Source organism: Diuraphis noxia, unplaced genomic scaffold, assembly GCF_037042655.1.
Source record: "Diuraphis noxia isolate RWA-SAM2 unplaced genomic scaffold, SU_Dnox_SAM2 contig0003, whole genome shotgun sequence".
NCBI classification, from domain to species: Eukaryota; Metazoa; Arthropoda; class Insecta; order Hemiptera; family Aphididae; genus Diuraphis; species Diuraphis noxia.
The window spans coordinates 5922516-5943123 of NW_028301713.1; the positions used below are offsets into that span (position 1 = coordinate 5922516).

At 28.5% G+C, this 20608-nt stretch overlaps 1 protein-coding gene across 3 annotated transcripts in view; it reads left to right on the forward strand.

Annotated features, from left to right (window-relative positions):
• LOC107166993 (major facilitator superfamily domain-containing protein 12-like) overlaps positions 1-20608 on the forward strand; it is a 39426-nt gene extending 18818 nt beyond the window's left edge. For 2 of the 3 annotated variants that reach the window (XM_015515873.2, XM_015515871.2), the window contains exons 2-10: positions 14843-15121; positions 15619-15829; positions 15971-16085; positions 17111-17335; positions 17740-17877; positions 17975-18086; positions 18502-18652; positions 18730-18848; positions 19441-20608. In XM_015515873.2, the coding sequence (XP_015371359.1) occupies positions 14857-15121; positions 15619-15829; positions 15971-16085; positions 17111-17335; positions 17740-17877; positions 17975-18086; positions 18502-18652; positions 18730-18848; positions 19441-19559 (1455 nt within the window). In that variant the 5' untranslated portion in view covers positions 14843-14856 and the 3' untranslated portion in view covers positions 19560-20608. Of the gene's footprint in view, positions 1-12583; positions 12606-14842; positions 15122-15618; positions 15830-15970; positions 16086-17110; positions 17336-17739; positions 17878-17974; positions 18087-18501; positions 18653-18729; positions 18849-19440 lie in introns of those variants that run through there. The other variant, XM_015515872.2, reaches the window with a different exon arrangement.

Below are 20608 nucleotides of genomic sequence, written 5' to 3' on the forward strand. Positions count from 1 at the left end.
CATCGTATGAAATTTTTTTTTAATATTATATGATGAATAAATTTAAGAAATATACTCATGTCAGAAAATTCTCAAAAATCACATTTTTTAAAAAGTTATTGCGTTCGAAATTAATTTAACCAAAAAAATATTGAATTTTAATAAAATTTAAAAAAATAAACTAGGTACTTGATTTAGATAAATCTTTTTACCATCAAAATTGTTCTTATAATCAGATTCATATAAATAGGCTATTTTGAATTTATCTAAACATTTTTTATTAAATTAATTATTTTTTCAGTACTAAAAAATAAAACATAAAAAAATGTATTATACAATAGTAGTGCTAGGTTCAATTAATAAAAAAAAAAAAAAAAAAAAACATATTAATGTGAAAAAAGTTAGTCCAAATGTCAGTTACACTTTGTATACTTTAATAACAGCGTTAATTATAGGTTAGGTTTGGTCAATTATTGTATATCTATATATATTAAGCATACTCCTTAATCGTAAATAATAAAAATTGAATAATCCTTAAAAATATATTATAATATATTATTGAATATTTATGGCACGCTATACGAACGGGCGTGTGGATCAGACCAATTAGCAATTCATCAGACATGTTGAGGTGTCAATGTGATGGACGTAATGATGGTACATTGCACCTATTCTGTTTTAATTAAAACATTAATCTGAAATCACACGTGTTTCTTTTTGTAAAAGACAAAACTCGTCGAAGTCCACAGGAAGGATATTATATGAATCGACTAGAATATCAAATTGTGTTCCGAGACTCCAAAATTGTATAGTTGCCGCCACCATCAACACCACCACAACCTCAATAGTTGACCACAAGGCTGTGGAAATTTTTATAGTGGAGACCGCCATCGCAAGAACCGTCGACACGCGGTTACAGTTTAACAAACGATTGGACCACGGTTAGAGGGTTATCCAAAACGCATAGAGGTTAGGTAAAACCATCACTCCCAGACTTAGGCATCGGTATTAAGTCTGGTCGTATAATAATAACAACACCATCGCCCGCCGCACAATGTTTAATTTATTATTGTTAATTAATTGTAATAATTATAATATGTCCGATTAAGACACGCATTAATACCTAAAAAGACCTGACGCAGCTACCACCACACAAATCCTTAAATTCTTAAGCAAAACAAATCTGTAGGTACGATAAAATTTAAATTTAAAAAAAAAACGTATTTATAAATAATTGTGATTAATGGCCTTTGTCGCCGATGTTTAAGAACAATAATAAAAAAAAAAATAATACCTAAAAACATCACTTGTCGATTTTCGAGTCGATATAATATGAATATAATAATCGTAAATCAGGACGTAACAATGTCATCTCGAAAATGAATTAATATAATATAGTGACTATACTTATAAAAGTATTAATTTCTGTGTATAATAAACATGAATTGGGTGAGTTAATGAAAATAATTAACTCAAGTTAAGTTAAAAGTTAATATGAAAAAAAAATATATTAATTTAACTCAGCTTAAAAAAAAAAGTTTTTCTATTTAAAAAAAAAAAATGAATATGACGTAAAGAGTGACTGTATCTATCTAATATATCAATATACAAAATGATTTTATCAAGGAAAAGAAAGATTGGTTGTTATAATAGTGTTGAATTATTTTTATTTTAAATTAATATTTACGTAAGTATAAACGAAAAATGTTAAAATGTTTTTAAATCAACACTAATAAAAGCTAAGTTCATAAGTCGATTAAAAAATAAACTAACTGATTAAGTTAAAAAAAAAAATAATAAACAACTTTCTAACTCCACTTTAACTTGTTAACGCCCAACTTTGAATTAATACGACACGAATACGCAATCATTAAATATAAGTATATATATTTTTATCTATTATTTAATATTATAATGTACCTATATAATATCATAATGTTACCTACCTAACGTTAATGTATTAGTCCGTTTTTGTGTTGGTAATTAATTTGCGAGACCTTACACGAGTCAATCAATAAGCCAATCGGCAATTCTTGAGATAAAATCGTCCGTTGTGTACTTACACGAATCGTAATATATTTTCGCTAGAATATCGTAATAATCATAACAATATTATTATCATATGAAACGCGCGTGACGTATAGGGTGTCCCAAAGAGATCTGACATTCTAACAAATGAAATAACTTTTGTTCTAATTATAAAATAAAAATTTCTTTTAAATATAATCCATAGACACTTGCGCTACATTTTTAGAATACATTTTTTATTTTTTATTTTTTAATACTGAAAATAAAAAACTTAAAAATTGATACATTTTTTTTGCGAAATATTCAATATAGCCAATTTTTAAATTTGATTTTCAGAAAAATTTATATGGTAAAAAACACTAATTTAAGTCAAAAGGCTGATTTTTAAAAAAAATTTTAAATATCAATATTTTCGTTAGGTAAATTATAGTAATTATTTATAGTTTATACATCACATATTATTAAAATAAATACAATAAAAAAAAAATTAGATTTTAACATGCACTTATTTAAAAATGTTCTGATAAAATATTTTTTTTAAACTTTTATTATTTGAAATTACAAGGTTTCTAACATAAACTAGATCGTAATTTACTTAACGAAAATATTGATATTTAAAAAAATTGTAAAAAATCAGCCATTTGACTTAAATAAGTGTCAGCGCTGCAAGTGTCTATGAATTATATTTAAAAATATTGATTAGAACAAAAGTTATTTCATTTGTCAGAATGTCAGGTCTCTGTGGGACACCCTGTATATAAAATATATAAATGTGTACTAAAGTTTAAAATTTAAGTATTTTCCTGCTATAACTTACATATACCAAAGTGTGCATAACATAATATCGAGTTGTAAGTATTTACAAATATCAATATTGCGAATTATTTACCTGATAAGAAATGAGTTAAATTTCAATGATTGAATATTATATTCGTTCGTGTGTGTGCTTTTATTGCAATAGCTGCTAATGCAAACTGTTTTTGCAATTTAAAACCATTATTATAGTAATATTTTTCTAGGAAAGTCGGTCGTACCTATAAAAAAAAGAAACATTTTAATTATAATAATTATATATAATACACCTTACGGTGTGTGTGTGATTTTTTATTGAAATTATGTTATGTTTTGTAACAATATTGTGCTTATTGTTTTGTATAATACCTACGCTATGTATATCTTGAAACATTTTAGAGGCATTAAAAACGGGTAGGCACAAATTTATGTATATTCATTTATAACAATATACGAGCAACATATACCAAGCAATAATATGATATTGATCTCTGCGCTGCGCATAGTATTATGTTTTTTCTTTATTGGTCTCAGAATCAACTACAAAGGTTATTAGCTTTACAAAATTAATAGATTTTTACATAATATTACATAATTATATGTTATTGTACGTTTCATATATATATATATAATTAGTTTGAAAATGGGCAAATTGCTTCGTAGAGGTTGTCAGGGATGTATTGAAATCTTTCTTAGTTTCGTCGAAGTTTGAGCAGTGGACGATGATATATTATGTTTGATGGAGTAGTTTGCCATAAGGTGTCCAGGTGTGAGTTTTGTGTTGCCAATTCTAAGTCGATTAAAAACTATCCCATTTTTTCCTGTTTAGATACTCTGGGATTTTGGCCGGAGTGCTTAATTTCTCTAAATTTATTTTCCGTGGTCGTGTACCATTTTGTTCCACAAATCAATGCAGTATTTATTTATATTTATTTTTATGTCTACAAGTGAAGAAAAGAGAACATTATTTCACTGTCGGGACTATTTCTAACATGCTTTATCTGCCTTCTCACATCATATTATTATACAATATATGCATTAAAATTTAATGATTAAATGTGAAATTCAAAACACTCGCAAAAATACTTCTGTACGACTGTGTTATATTTTATCTCCGTTTGACATAAGGAGCGATTCTCTCCTGCCCTTTCCCCATAAACAAACAGAATTTATTTTGTCCCTTGAACAAACATCATTCATATTGGATTGTATACAACATAACATTATACGATACGCGAATCGATCAACACCGATATGCGATTATGACATGTGATGAAAACAAATAACGTTCTCGACAGAAAAACAGCTAAGGACAATATAAAAAGTTTTAACTAAAACAAACACGAAACGTCACGAATGTATATTTTCATACATTTTGCAGTATTTGTATTATATGATACTATGTTAGAGTTCTCTGGAAAAAAAAAATATTACAATGAATAATAATTGAGAAATGTATATCAAATTTCACTCATCTCCATATGTATACATAATAATATGTACTTCAGACGAACAGAGGTATAGAGGTATGTAAAATACATAATACATCATATCGCTATTGCAGGTTTTGCAAACGAAAAATGATAGTTAATTTCTCAGATTAAATATTTGTAAACAAGAATTTTTGTTTCATTTATATAATATACGAAACTATGTATAAAATATATCAAAGGAATCTATTAATAGACCACGCATATATTATACAGGGAGTTTTTTAAGCATTCTCAGTGTTGACAATGTTTCTACTAAGTAAAGTAATCATAAAAAATTAAAAACTTTAATGTAAGATGTAATATTTACTATAGAAATTGGATCATTTTTACAAATTATTTATATTGATAAATCAATAATAATTGCTAACTTTTTCAAATCGTCTAAGTTTTTATCTACTTAACCCATTACCATAGACATATTATCCTGAAAACATAAAGGTACATAAATCAGAAACTATACTAGCTTGAATTTGGATTTAGATACATCAAAATTTTCAACAACAAAATATCTGCTTATTAATAAAAGTATAAAAGGAGAAGTTCCTATTTACAAAAAATGTCAATAATTCGAGAAATAGTCATCTAGAGTTCTAGTTTTAACAGTGTATTTAAAAATTCAAAAAAATCTGAATTTAAATATATGCATTTAATTTAACCATAAAAATAGAATGAACGTTCTTAAAAAATCACCCTATATATAAGGTAGGAATAATGAGAATACTTATTACAAACTAATTTTTTTTTTTGAAAAATATCGTATACATAATATGAGGCAGATTTTTGATTATTTTATTTACGTGAAAATATTAGTATTGTCACGCACGAAAGTTATTATATAGCACAATTATTATATTTATCAAAATTCCTACCTACCTACCTACTCTTCGGATACACTCACCCGCGTTGAAGCAGTGGCAGGCTTAAATTTTTTCAGTACCGCGTATCTTAATTTTTTTTTTAAATATTTAAATTGTATAATGAGAAAAACGCGTGCTTGAATTTGATTGGACTATCCGATTCATGAATCAAACCATTAATAATTTTTATCGCAAAAATATTTGAAATTCGTGTGATTTTTAAAATTTTCTTTGCGATATTGTAATAATTGCTAAAGACCGTATATATTATTTATATTCTCTTAAATCATCTAATGTTAATATTCACTTAAAAACGTACAAATATTCTCATTACATTATAAAATATTATTAGAAATTTAAAAAAAATTGATTGGTATGGAAAAGTAATCAATTAACATATCAATATATATATATGCTTTGCTAGGTATGTAATTTTTGTTTTATGCGAAATTCTTTTAATTTATTTGTGAGGTATACTCACTTGCATTTTTAAAAGTAACTGGTTTATCATATTTTTAGGCTGTCATCTAACCTGAAAATTATGCAAACACAAATAGATACGTAATATTGTAAAAGTGAAAAACAAAATATTTGGCCATTTTCGAATATTTGATAAACATATTATACGTTGATGTTTTTAGTATGGAAAAATCTGTCAGCATTGCAAGTTAGCCACTATATATGTATATTTATTAAAATAGTAACGACATATGGAAACTTATCATAATTGGTGCTACAAAATTGCGGTTTTTTTTTTAATCAAAGTGATCAAAAAAATAATAATAAATAAGTAAACAATTTACAGTTACCGTAGGTAATATAAAAATGTATATGTTTTTCTCACAATGTATAGAATATTCCAAGTTAATATGTCAAAAAAAAACTATTTCCTATGTACTCACAATATCGAAGTAATCGTCCACGTTTTTAGACTCGTAAGACTGTACATAATACACACTCGCAATAAAGGCATATGTAAAATTGTAAAAATATATAAATCCTTTCTTAAGTGTAATGATGACTATTTATTAGTAGTATTATAACTTCCGCTAGTCGTTAAATTCGTACATTATTATAAAAATATAAACTCCTACATTTGACACACATAAACTAATATATCCTGTATTTATGAGTAAGTAACTTTTTATTGTTGGAAAGAAAATGCGGTCGATAAGACGAACTATTTTAAATTTCGATTTTTACTCAATCGTCAAATTTAAATAAATGTAGGTTGTAGTTAACCTATATATATATATATAGTTTTATCGAATATAATAACTTAATTTGATTAAATTAATTCCATAGAACAATAGAAAGTATCTAAAATCTACATATTATAAAAACACTTTTTTTAAACACAAATATTGGCAATATAATTAATGAATTGACTATCGTGGCGACATTATATTACTATGTATAATAATATATATTACTTGTATTGGGATCTTGTTTTCGACTTTTACAACAAAATTGTGTACATAACGCATATCAATGCTATTGTAAAGTAAATAGATTCTGTATTTGTGTATGGATGTTGCGTACCTACAGGGCCGGCTGTAGGTTTTTTGCCGCCCTAGGCAAATCTAATTTACGCTACCCTATGCAATAGTTAATTTATTGTAGAGGAGGGGGTTGAATATAATAAGGAGATTCATTTTTATCTATGAACCATTGTTTGGTATATTTTGAACAATGAATATACAATTCAGCATACTATATTATATTATATAATATATTATAATAATTAAATCACTTTGGTTCATTTGAAATTTGCCGCCCCCACACTAGTGCCGCCCTAGGCGGCTGCCTATTTTTTTGCTACCACATTGAGCCGGCCCTGCGTACCTATATAATTTTATTTATATGTTTTTTGTCAATATAAAATTAGTTGTATGCTTTTATAATATTAATGAAGACGATCTGCAATGACTATTTATATTTTATATGCACCTATACATAAAAATAAAACTCATTAACAACAAATTTTATTGAAATATTTCATGAAATTTTCAAAGTTAAATTAATATAAGTAAAAACTTTATTTTGATAAAATACAATATTTTCCATAAAAGTAAGAAGTAGATAACAGATACGATCTACCTAATACGTAAAATATGGGTAGCGCCATAAAATAAGTAATCGTTGTAGGCAAAAAAGCTATATTGTAGCTTGCGGGTAATATATTGCTCTGTTTTCCAAGCGGACGTTTTAATAATTATTGATTGAAATTTAATAGGTATTCGTTATTCGTATTATTTACTTTTCACTGTTACGTTATTGTCTAAAACAAATATGTCTCCGTCACAATATTCTATTTCGACTAATAGATAATAATTCGCAAGTCGTAGTTTGCAGCCATATATTATGTTTGTGTTGATTTTTTTATGACGCTGTTTAATCGGAAATTTTTTATAATATTAAAATGTATTGGCAGAAGAACGTTCACTAATAGAACTACGTTCAAATCAATAATCTATAAATGTTTAGTATCCAAAAATAATTCAGTTGCGTTTTACTGTGTCGAGTCTCCATCATAGGTGATAACTATTAATTATTGTAAATAATATTTGATTCAAAGCTCTAATTTAGTGATGACTTGTTTGTAAATATAGTAAAACTTATTGAATCATTATTTTTTAAACATAATTATATTACCTTTTACACAGTAACAACGTCTAGAATATTCTAAACAAATGCGATTCTAAGCATATAATACCAATAATTAATTTTAATGATGAAACTATTTTAACTATTAATAATTGCTAATTTAATGACCAACTTCGTCAATTATTATTTATAATAACGCCATATCAATAATATATGCAATTTATTATCCATGAATGACGCATATTATACATTATGTTAGGGTGATCATGTTTGTAAAGAAATAATGACATAATATGCAATAATGTTAGTTCAAAAAAATAAATAAATAAATAAAAGAGCCCTACAAAAATTATTGAACATTATTGTGTTAAAATTATTACGTTTTAATTATATTTTTGAGGTAGTTCACGATTTACTAAAGAATTCTAATTTATCGTTGATATTTCAAATATTTTTATGAGAAAAATTTGTTCAAAGATTAATAAGCTAAAAATATTAATATATAAATGTATAAATTAGTATAAGAAATTTTATTTTTATAGTAGGTACCTACTTATCTTATTACCCATGGTTAGTTCACTAGTTCACTACTACAGTTAAACTTTGGCTGAATTGCTCAAGAATAAAGATCAATTTGCGTTTTTTTAATTAGTGTTTTACTTCGAAGTAATAAATAAATTATTACGTACACGTTAAGTATCTATACCTATATAATGCATGTCTGTTCTCTGTTGGTTTTCACAGTAAAAATATTTTTAAAATTAGCTCTATCCGAAACCAAGGTGTCAAAATATATACACGCATTTCATTAAAATATTTTAATTCGTTTTTCACGATGTAAGAAAAACCTACTGATCCGACCGTTCGAATTGTATTGGTCAATATAGTTCTAAATAGTTAATAGGTACTATATAGTATATATATTATATATAGTATTTAAAAATAAAACACCATCGCTGCTTTGGTAACTTATGTCAACAGTACGATTTAATAGACTACTACAAATCAGGTAGGTGTGTATTATTAATTATATAGTACATATAATTAATTACTATAATATTATACAATCTTCTCAGGTGGTCAAAATAATATTATAGATATAATAGGTATTTAACTAGTACCTATATACATTATTTAAAATACGAAATGTTCTGTTTAAATATTGCTGCAAGTTGATACGTATAAAACAAAATGTAATGCGTACTGCAATATACTACGCGTTGACTATATTATTTCTGTCGATAATAATCGTTGCCACCCTCACCGTTCGACGAAGCCATAAAAAATTGCAGCCCATTCACCCTGCTGTTAATAATATCTCGTTATAATATCGACAGACAGCTAACGCGTGGAAAAAAATTGTGCAACAAAGTATATTTCATTATTAATAATAATAGTTAAACGAATATTTCAATGTTTTTACAACATTACAAGTGTATTACCTATACCTACCATTTCCAAGTATTATTAATTATTGTGTGTGTGTGTGTGTGTGTGTGTGTGTGTGTGTGTGTGTGTGCGTGCGTGCGTGCGTGCGTGTACTATATGTATTCGTTTGCCGAATTTGATTTACAATATGAAAAACATAATTTTTAACATGTCGTTATACTATATTTATAATAATATTATATAATGAATAATTATAACAATGCAGATGAAATCGTTTAATCCGATAAGACTTTGTTCGTTTAGGAATGAACGTCTGGACTCTATACAATTTACTTCATTAATATAAATGTTAGGTATTTGCTTTATTGATTCGATTCTTAAATTCTTAATAATAAATAACTATGAATGATGATAAATGGTTTTACTATATAAATTGGCCGCAAATAACATAATATAAGCCACTGACAGTGTATATTCTACAAGGTGATTAGGACAAACGCTCATAATCATTTGTAAAAAAAATAAATACTTTTCTCGCACGAAACGCAGTAATCATTTTAGAAAAAATAACAGAACTTTATCAGAGTTCTCAAAAACGAAATATTACTTATCTTATATTTTACGATACGATTGTTTTATGTAGGTATATGAAATATAAAAAAAAATTATAATTGTTGCCTATTGGCATTTTTATTACGATTTGTATATTGTGTAGGTATATTCCATCATGTATAAAGATTGTATAGGTAATTATATAAGTGATGATTTTAATCTGCTCATTCGAAAATATTATGTTAACACTTATACGTGTTATATCTCCCTGTCATTTTCTGTAAAATGATTAAGAATTTTTTTTAAATTTCTTTACCTACCGCTAACGGTTTTCATATAGGCAGGTATAAATCTTAACGGACTAATAATAGATATAAGTAATCGAAATTCGTCCATAAAAACAAAACCGCAGGCCGCAGCACGTTGGCTCGTATAGGCCTATGCAAATTGATGACCGATGTAAATAAATTATACTATAATATGCTGCATTGAGGTCAACCGATTTTATATTCGTATTAATAATATTTTTATTATGAACGACCGCGGACATAATACGAATAACTGTGTATAGGTTTAAGTACAGCCGAGGTATATAGATTTACTTATACCTAACATACATTAACATACAATATGAATTCAACCTTTGAAAAAAAAAAGCAAATTTCATGACATTGATAATTATATACATATATAGCACCTCAAGACTACGTGAGTATAAAGTTTGTATAAAATTCCTACTTTTTTTCGGTAAAAATCCATCAATCGCGATCCTTAGTTTTCAACCGTGTCTAATCGCCATACCAAAACAGTATTATATACCTATCTAAATTATTTCAAAGCCTCGCAGAACCATGGTCCATGGAGGCCTTCCCCTTCCGATGTTTCATAAACGAATGCCAAATAAATGGTTACAGCATAAATGAAATTAATACGATTAATAATATAATATTATTATTGTTCACTGCAGTTGCTGCACACCCGCGCCTATCTTATACGTATAATATATAACTCACAAAATACAAAATATTACATTGAACATACTTTGTACATTATCTTTATACTTACTTTTAAGTAAACTTTTTACTCAACAATTAAAAATTTCTTTACTAAAAAAAATATTATATAACAAAATATAATTATTACAAATTCATTACTAACACATATTTTATTATTTAATAATAAGTATGCTATCAAGTATCAATAATCGATTCATATGACTACGTCACTATACCGGCAGATTTGTAACATACGTACCTACTTACTTACTTATCTTTAAAAATGTACACCAGACGAATAATTAAATTGATTGTGTGACATACATTTTGTTTATCTAGAAAAATTAGCATTTTAACCACCAACCTATATTTACACCTCAGGTCTATATTAAGTTAAGACCAATTTTATGATATAAAATCGTTTGAACTGTAGACTAAAAAAAAACAAGGCCGGTGAAATAGATAACTGATTTTCTGTACATGCAGATAGCTAGATTTCGAGTGTAACGAGACAGACTCTGTTATATGGATATATATTTCATATGATGTATACTTGAATAGTTGAATTCAAATTTTAATGATAAATCATAGTGTGCGATGAAAAATGATTCTGACTATTAAAAATTTGGGATACAAAATAACTATTTTTTATAATCTGTGCAACATAAAATATTATAAGTTATATATAGGTACAAAAAATAAAAATGTCTTTACGGCTTGCATGGGTGTCCAGTAAGCAGTAAGCAGTAAGCATGTAAGCAATAACGCCACATCAACATAATATTTTACCTACAGGCTACAGGTACCACAGAAACTAATATAATTTATGTATTTATTGGCTATTGCATTATCTTATTATTGTAATTATTTACCAAAATAAATTATGTTTGTATAATATATCTAGTCAGTTTTGTCGAAGATTGGGGATTGAGTTCAATTTTCTTTGCCACAATTTAGGTACATATCAATTTTTAGAAATCTGGTACTTCTGCGGTAATTTATAATTTGACCTGATGACATAAACGTGAGATAATATGAATATATGATACTATTATTGTATAGAGGTATCTTCTATACCTATAACAGTTTTAGTAAATAGTAACAACTCATTAAGGTTGATCTATTATAAACAAATATTATTGACATTTTTAGCCGATGGGAATGAATTTGTTTTTTGTGACCACAGATATTTTCTAATGTATTTTGACATTTTTAATTATTGCGCTAAATTTTGCACGCTAACCTTAGTTTTGTATTTTGTCATTATTGTTCGATTTATTAATTGCATTTTTCGACAAATAAACGGCATCGCTGGTCATCAAATATATTATTATGTCTTTGCTTTTGTGAAAATGTATATAAGTTAATCATAGGAATGTAAATACAATCGTGTGTCCACGGGCGAAGTGCAAAATTAAGGTTTATCGCTAATGAAAAAAAACCCATTTTTTCTCACTCATCACTAAGAAATACACAATTTGGGAACCCACCGTCGCGGGATTTTCTTTGTTCTACTGTAAGCCTATATTATATTATTATATAGACACGGAATCTGCAGCAGTCTGCGAGATATTCATATTATATTATTGTTAATTGCGATAAACTCTGACTTTTGATCTGCGTATCACTTGTATATAACTCTTACCTATCAATCTCCTAATAATATATCTTTTATTATAAGAGATTATCGAAAACGTTTTGATTAAGTTTACACGGTTTGTTTTTTCCCGTCATTGGCATCCGACTATTATTATATTATTGTTATACTTACACCATACATAAATGAACAAAATCGAAAGGTCTCTGATTAGTTATATAACTGCTTTAGATGTATATTATTATAATTTATAACTGAATTATAACATTATAAGATTATATATGTGGTTGAACGTGGAAATTCGTATGCATGTTGAGTAAGTAACAATTTATACACATGCTTACTAGGTACCTATTATATAATATTATATATTTTATAATAAACTAACCTCTATTACTGCTCACTTAGCATATTATATTGTATTTATTTGCTCTTCGACATGACGTTCGCTCTCAAATTATGTGTACAACAATTGAATTGGTCATTCAGTTGTCTACATAAAAACTAAAATAACAACGGTACAATAATAATTGGCTCGTGCAAATAATTTAATACGACAATCGTTTTCCATTGTCGACTAATGATTAATCAATCGTCAAACAACTCATACCAATAAATGAGGTGTTTAAACAACTACGAATCCGTGTGAATCAGAATTCCCGTGTATTTCATGTTGCAGAAACCTCTCGGTATACTACTGCAGGTACATCTAGTACCTACAATAGTCTCGTAAAGAATACTTTTATTTTGCTTTCAAATATACTTGAATGAATTGAAAATATATATCCGTCGTGTAAAAAACGTCCGGTTTCTATATAACACATTTTAATTCTAGCAGTAAACGCACAATTTGCTGCACAGTATTCATATATATAGTTAAGTACCTGGTAGGTACAAGTATTATGTGAATAATTCAAATAATAATTACTTTTATTGTGTACTCGAAAAAACTTTTGTGTAGTATCTTTTCAATTGATATTCGACATTTCGACGCCGATTAAAATATTGTCGATTAAAGCTATGGGATAGCGACCATATTATAGAATATCATCAGCGCAAAACAATAATAAAGTCTAGACTTTAATGGTACTCAAATAATATATACAATACATCACACGTAGATACCTATTTCCTGTTATTGGTTAAAATACACAATTAATCAAAACAGCTTTAAGAGCATTTCAAAAAAACAAAAAAAAATATCAAGGTTGATAATATCAATAGGTATACTTAATACTTATATTTTATAATATATATGGCAAATCGCTAACACTACTTAGACGCATTCATTTCCAACATCAGTAAATGTTTTAACCATATAATATGTTATCTGAATCTTAAAACGACAAACGTATTTCATATAATGTAGGTACATAATATTATATAGTCAACACGAATACAACAAGCATTGTTATAGAACTATTATTTATCATAGCCTGCAAGTTATGTTGCCCGATGTACCTATAATCTTGATAGATAAAATATATAATTGTTATTATATTAGTATTTATCAAAGTGCCTAACTAGTTTATTAGGCACTGAGGGCATGTTGATATTTGATAAAATGTGTCGGTGAGCCATCATATATTGACCTCACTCTGCAGTAAGTTCCTACCTATACAATAAACTCATATTTGTAAATGGAACAATGATAGAGTTTATTTAAGGTACTTATTACTGCAATGTGCGGATGATGTGACGGTTTGAATAATTATCGATATGTTATCTAAATGTATAATATTATCAAATAGGTCAAGTTATATTGCGATTCAATGTGCATGTATAAAGTTATACATTTTTTGTCTTCAGCACTACGCGATCCGAGAGGAGCAACTACAAATATTCAAGATTATATATTATAGTATACTATTAGATACTTGTAATATTATAATAATAATTTTATTATTACAATTATTTGTAACGTATATATGAAATAAAATATGATGACGATGAAAAGCATTGCACAGTTCGTTTTTATGATGTCTATTGACTTCAGCTGTAGTGTTCTAATGTCCTCGACGCTTAGAAATAATCAGAACAAACAATATGTATTGGTAAAATATATAATACGCATTAGCAGTTTTGATGTGATTTTAGAGTGCCGCATTATACGCAAATTATATACGACCACGACCGTCATTCATCTCTATTTGTAGTCCTTTTAATTCACAGATAAAAATAATTTTTACATTCGTTACACACCGTTATTTTATATCGTTGTCAAAATGCTTAAAAATTTGTAGTAAAAACTTCGAGATATCTCGTTTGAAAAAAACCACATGAGACATGTTCCATAGAGGAGACAGGACCATTACTCGTTCCATTTAGCATTTAATAAATTATAAAATAACGTATTACAGGCATACGGCATATCAATTTCCACTAAATTCCCAAAAGTCAAGATTTCAATTAGTACCTATATGAATTAAACTACAAATACAGTGAAACTTATCACTATCGGTCGTTGAAACTTTGTCCGTTAGGAGAGGTTTTCACGCATATCTTCTAAACCTCACAGCTAAATCGTTTTTTTTTTTGTTTTTGTTACAACAGGTGATGAGGGTAAAATGTCAGATTCGCTCAAATGGTTCGCTTTCGTGTCGTACGGCGTCGGTCACGTTCTCAACGACCTGGTCGCCTCCATGTGGTTCACGTACGCCTTGGTGTTCTACCACTACGTCATGCAGCTGTCCAGCATCAATGCCGGGGCCGTGGTGCTCGTCGGCCAGCTAACAGATGCGGTTGCGACGGCCGCCATAGGCGTTTTATCGGATAACGCTAACATCTATTGCACCGATCGATACGGCCGTCGTAAGACTTGGCACCTCTTTGGTGAGATATATTTTAATACTTAATCGTTACGACAGATATTGCCTATTCACGTGCACACGTATAGATATTGGGAAACTGTGGGTGGAGGGTAACTGCAGCAGGTAACCAAGTTATAAACCTTGTACCTTACTGGTAAGTCTATAACAGTGAAAAATATATTAACTAATTTTTATATCTGATCAATCGTCGTATCATAATTTCCCTTTCAGTTATCGATAAGTGGAGACAAAATATAACTTATAAGCTTCTGTATCCTTGCCTTTATAGATTTCCTATACTAAACTAAAAAAAAAAGGAGATTCAAAAGTCAATATTATTGATTGAATGACATGCGGGCTATTCAATGTATAGGTAAAAATGTTCAAAGTTGCAAGATTGGTTTAAAAAATCTAATTCCCAGACTGTCTTATGTTTAAATATACCACACCTATACGCTATAAATTATAATATTGGTAAAATATGATTTACTGATTTCTTTCATCGTTTCCGCTGTATAGGTAGTGTACTTGTGTTCATAAGTTTACCGTTTGCGTTCTCGCCGCCCATATTGCCACAAGCCGAGAGCTCCGAACTGAACACCGCTCTATACTATTGTTTCTTCATCGTCTTCTTCCAAATCGGATGGGCATCCATCGAAAACTCGCACATGGCGTTGGCTTCGGACCTGACGCCAATAAGGGACGAACGAACAGCTTTACTATCCATCAGGTATTAAAACAAAATTGTCAAAATTAACAACAATATATGTATAGCATGAATAAAAGTACAATAGTATAATTATGCATGCTTCCTATTTTATGTTTTATTTGTTAATCATAACTTTTATGTGCGTTTGCAATTCTTAAACAGGTATAGTTTTACCGTCTTTTCAAACATCTTGGTGTACGTAGTCACCTGGATCGTGCTCAGAAGTAACAATGCGAGCAAAACTCAATTTGGACCTTCAGAAAGAAAAGAATTTCAAGTACATATAATATGCTTTTTTGTTTTATTTTTCTAAACTAGGTATATACACGACACACGTGTTGTAACCGCGTATATTATCTATATTTCCTCTCCACTTTATAAATTTACAAAAGCATCGCTCACATAGAGTTTAATTAGTTATATAATATGATTAATAACAATAATTGTTTACTGTATCTTCATTCTTCATATATTATGTATATTGTTCGTTACGAAAATATCAGTAAACGCTCACGATATTATATAGATGGTATAGTGGTATTACTGTATAAACCTTGTATAAAAATCAGTTTCTACAGGATACCACTAGTGCCCACACGGCATGCAGCTACATTGGTACATGCATATTTCTTGTGGCATATACATGTAGATAATTAAAATATGCAATTCTATATTTTATTACACAAAAACAAAATTAGACATTATAGACAAAAAATAATTTAACATTAAAATACATTTTTTTTTTTAAAGGTGGGAAAAAGTCCGAATTTAAAGATATACTTGTAGAAAATAGCCATGGGGGAAATGTCCAAAAGGATTTTCCATTAATCACACTATGGATCGAATTCTTAAGAGATTTGATACTATATTGTGCTATTTTACCGAAATATCTTAATTTAATAATTTTAATTAAAAATTTGTTTAGGTTGTAAAGTAAACTTACAAATGCTTGCCAATTTTACGGAATCAAACAAAACCTGTTTTGAACGTGTGGGTGAAAAAGATGCAGGGCTACTTGAAGTTGGCTCATCTTTCTTCATTTTTGATCAGTTCTTGAAAATAACGACTTGCAAATTTTAGAACATTAGGTACTTGACAATAATTATTCGTTGATTTGAGTTGGATTGATTTGAGAGAAAGTGGATGGCCAATTCTACAGCTATCAATAGTTTCTTCCTAAAAAATTTGCGACGAAAAACAAACATTTTCTTATTTAAAAAATTATGACAATCCCGTTTATAGCTATCACATTTATTGATTAAAAAAAATATCATAAAACAAACTTAAATTATGTTTTTATAGATAGTCATATTGGTGATAATGATTGTCGGTGCTATGACGACCATAATATTTCACATTGGAGTACGCGAACCACTTACTAACAATCGTGTGAATCGACAGCTTCTGATGACTGAAACGGAGGCTGAACGCGCAGCCAACAGTTTTTGGTCCATGTTCAAACGCATCACTCTTTACCAGACTGCCATCGTGTACATGAGTTCTCGGATCACGGTCAACATGACTTTGGTAAAAAATTTGCGTATTTGCATAGAATATTTTATGTTTTATTGGACCCGCGCTGAATACTGTATTTGAATTATTGTTATTACCAGGGTTGTGAATTTAATACATAAAAAAACTTTATTAGAAAAGATGAAAATTAATACAAATAAGTATCAAAAAAAAAAAAAAAAAAAAATGAAAAAAGCCATCTAAAAAGTTGCAAAAGTGATAATGAAAAAATGGTCAGCATTGAGTTCGTATCCAATTAAAACGCTGTGTTAAAAGAGCTATCTATGTTTTTGCAATAAATTTAAATGAATGAATTTTCCTGCAAATTCACATGCTTATACATATATATAGTTATTAAATTTACTGTTTATGATGATTTTTATCGTATATATTATATGTGTATTGATTTATGAATATAGGTGTTCTTGCCGATGTACTTACAAGACTATTTAAAACTGGAAGCCGAAAAACTAGCACTGTTGCCCTTAATAATGTTCGTCAGCAGTTTTTGTATGTCACTCCTCAACAAACCAATGAACATGAAACTCGGTAGAAAGGTAAGCATCATCATGTTTTATTTGAATGACCGGACACAAATCACCGTACAATATACATTATAAAATATATTTCTAACGATGATAAAACATTTTGCAGTACACTTATTCGTTTGGTGTAACGTTGTCATTGGGTTCAGCGTTGTGGTGTTATTTAGGCGAAAGTGACACATTTGCCAAATATCAAGTATACGCTGTCACTATCATAATAGGTAAGTAGTAAGTAATAACTAATATTAGGTACTTTCACGACTGTACCTATACCTAATGCATGTCATAGGTGCGTCTATTAGGGGGAGGGGATAGGTAGTCTTAAACACCCCAAGATTTAAAATTAACACCGATGTGTTTTCCAACTGTTCAAATTTATTATTTTTGAAATTATTTTTTATTAGATCAACTCTAGAATCTAGAGTGGTTTAATATTATAATTATTACCACAGTTCTAGGACTGTGAAATGTTTTTCGGATTGAATTTTTATGTTGATTTTGGTGCGTGATGGCCGATGGGCCTCAACTGTAATCTGTAATGCTTGTCCGAAAAATTCATATCGACCAGCAATAATAATAATTATAATACTTAAATACCTGCCAGTTGTAGTTTTTGACGTGTTGTCATTTTTGTAGGTATTGCTTGTTCGGTGGTATTGGTCACCAGTCAAGCATTGACCACCGATTTCATCGGCGACAGAACGCATAGAGGCGCCTTCACGTTCGGCCTGATGAGCTTCACCGACAAAGTATGCAACGGGGCCGTAGTCATGGCTGTCCAATCTTTGTAAGTCCCGAAAACATCGTTTTCGTTTGTTTTATTAATAACGTGTATATAGTGTACCGATTACCATTTACCTGCAGGCATTGCGATACGTGTCCGAATTACTATCGCGACGTAATGGTCTACAACTGGACGATTCCGTCGTTTTTGGCTTTCATCGCGGTCATCAGTTTGCCCTACGGCGGACGTCCAAATCTGGGTGAGTTATTATAACGTAATACGATTTAAAAATTAAGACACAATATAGCACGTAGAGGAAATTCTATATATAGCGTAAAACGTTTTACAATAGTACAATACAGACGCTAACGTTTGAAAGTTGAAATTCATTAGCACGCCTAACCTCGGTATAAGACAAAAAAAGTTAATCGTGATAAATCGTGGTAGTAGATGGCCATCAAAGTGTTAACAAAGTAGACCAAAGTTCTGGTTACTATAACTAAACAGACAAAACGCTGGATCAAGGTGGGTTATCACTTTACACGTTCATGTCCTTTACTGTGATTGGTTCATTGGTTGGTTATGTAAGGTTACCACACAATTAACCAACTAACCAAGTTACCGTGTTGTTGGACACAGCTGAACATTTTACGTGTAAACCAGTAAACCCGTCTTCTTAATAAGAATAAGAAGTTCTTATAGCGTTTGCAATGTTATATAAAATCTACAGATTCGTTCAATCAATAACGTTTACCACTTTAGAATTTCCTCATTGACATACCATGTGCGTACCGTATACCAATCCGATGGTTGATAACTGATACCTGTATATATTTACTTACCTGCAACAGTTTTACCAGAAATCCCGGAAACGCATTCAAGCGGCAATAATCAACACGCCGACCAATCGAAAAAGCATCCGATCGAAAAGGGAGAAGAGGCCTTACCCAGCCACGCGATAAATTCATGACGGAACAAGTAATAACTTGTCTAGTCAACTAATCGATAATATAATATGATATTTTAAAATAAAACATAAATTAACAGTAAACAAGCGACTAATCGTGTAGACATATTTAATTATTATGTGTGATTTATAAAATAAAATAATTATATTGTTTAATATCGTCTTAAACAAAAACTCCAGTCGTGACTATATGGGCATTTGATGATACTGTGAAAACCGTGTTTAATAGTATAACTAGATCATTTCTGATTAGTTTATTCAATTTTATTATATCATAGAGTTTCTCCAACAACTGTTGAAATTGTGTAATTGTAATAAAAACAATTAAATTTTTTTATTTTAAATAAGTCATAAGGTACGAATTATTATTGTTATTACTAATTATTATTTTATTTTTATATATAGAATATCGATGTCCACATCAGGTACATCTAATATTCTAATTAATAACAATGCAATGTAAATTTTATTTTCAAACAATGTGATTATAATTGTATTGAAATAATGTTTTGAAGAAAGGCATCATTGAGGCTAAAAATATATACATATATATATACTAGTCTTTAAATTACAAATTAAAGAATTATGAATTTAATTTTAATTGTTATTTTGTACATAATATTATACACAATTATTTTTTCCAAAGTAATTTGTTTTAATACGGTTGAAAGCTGTTAAAATTTATAAAATTTATAAATATTATATTATTATACATATTATACTAAGACTATTATTGTTAAACTAATTTTTGGTTTTTAACAGTATTTTTTTTAATTAAGATTTTTATAAATTGTTGTACAATACAGTTATTTAGCATAAGTAGACAATGTTAACGTTTCCCTCCAAAGATAATTAGTTATTATACATAATACATTACCATTATTCATTATTATTACCTATATTATGAATATTTTTAATTGATCAACAATGTTATTTTATTTAAAAAATAATAATAATCAATTAGGTATTTTGTTTTATGTAATACACACTATATTTTATTTACTAATATATATTACTACAAACACAGTTTGTATAAACATTTGAAAATTTTA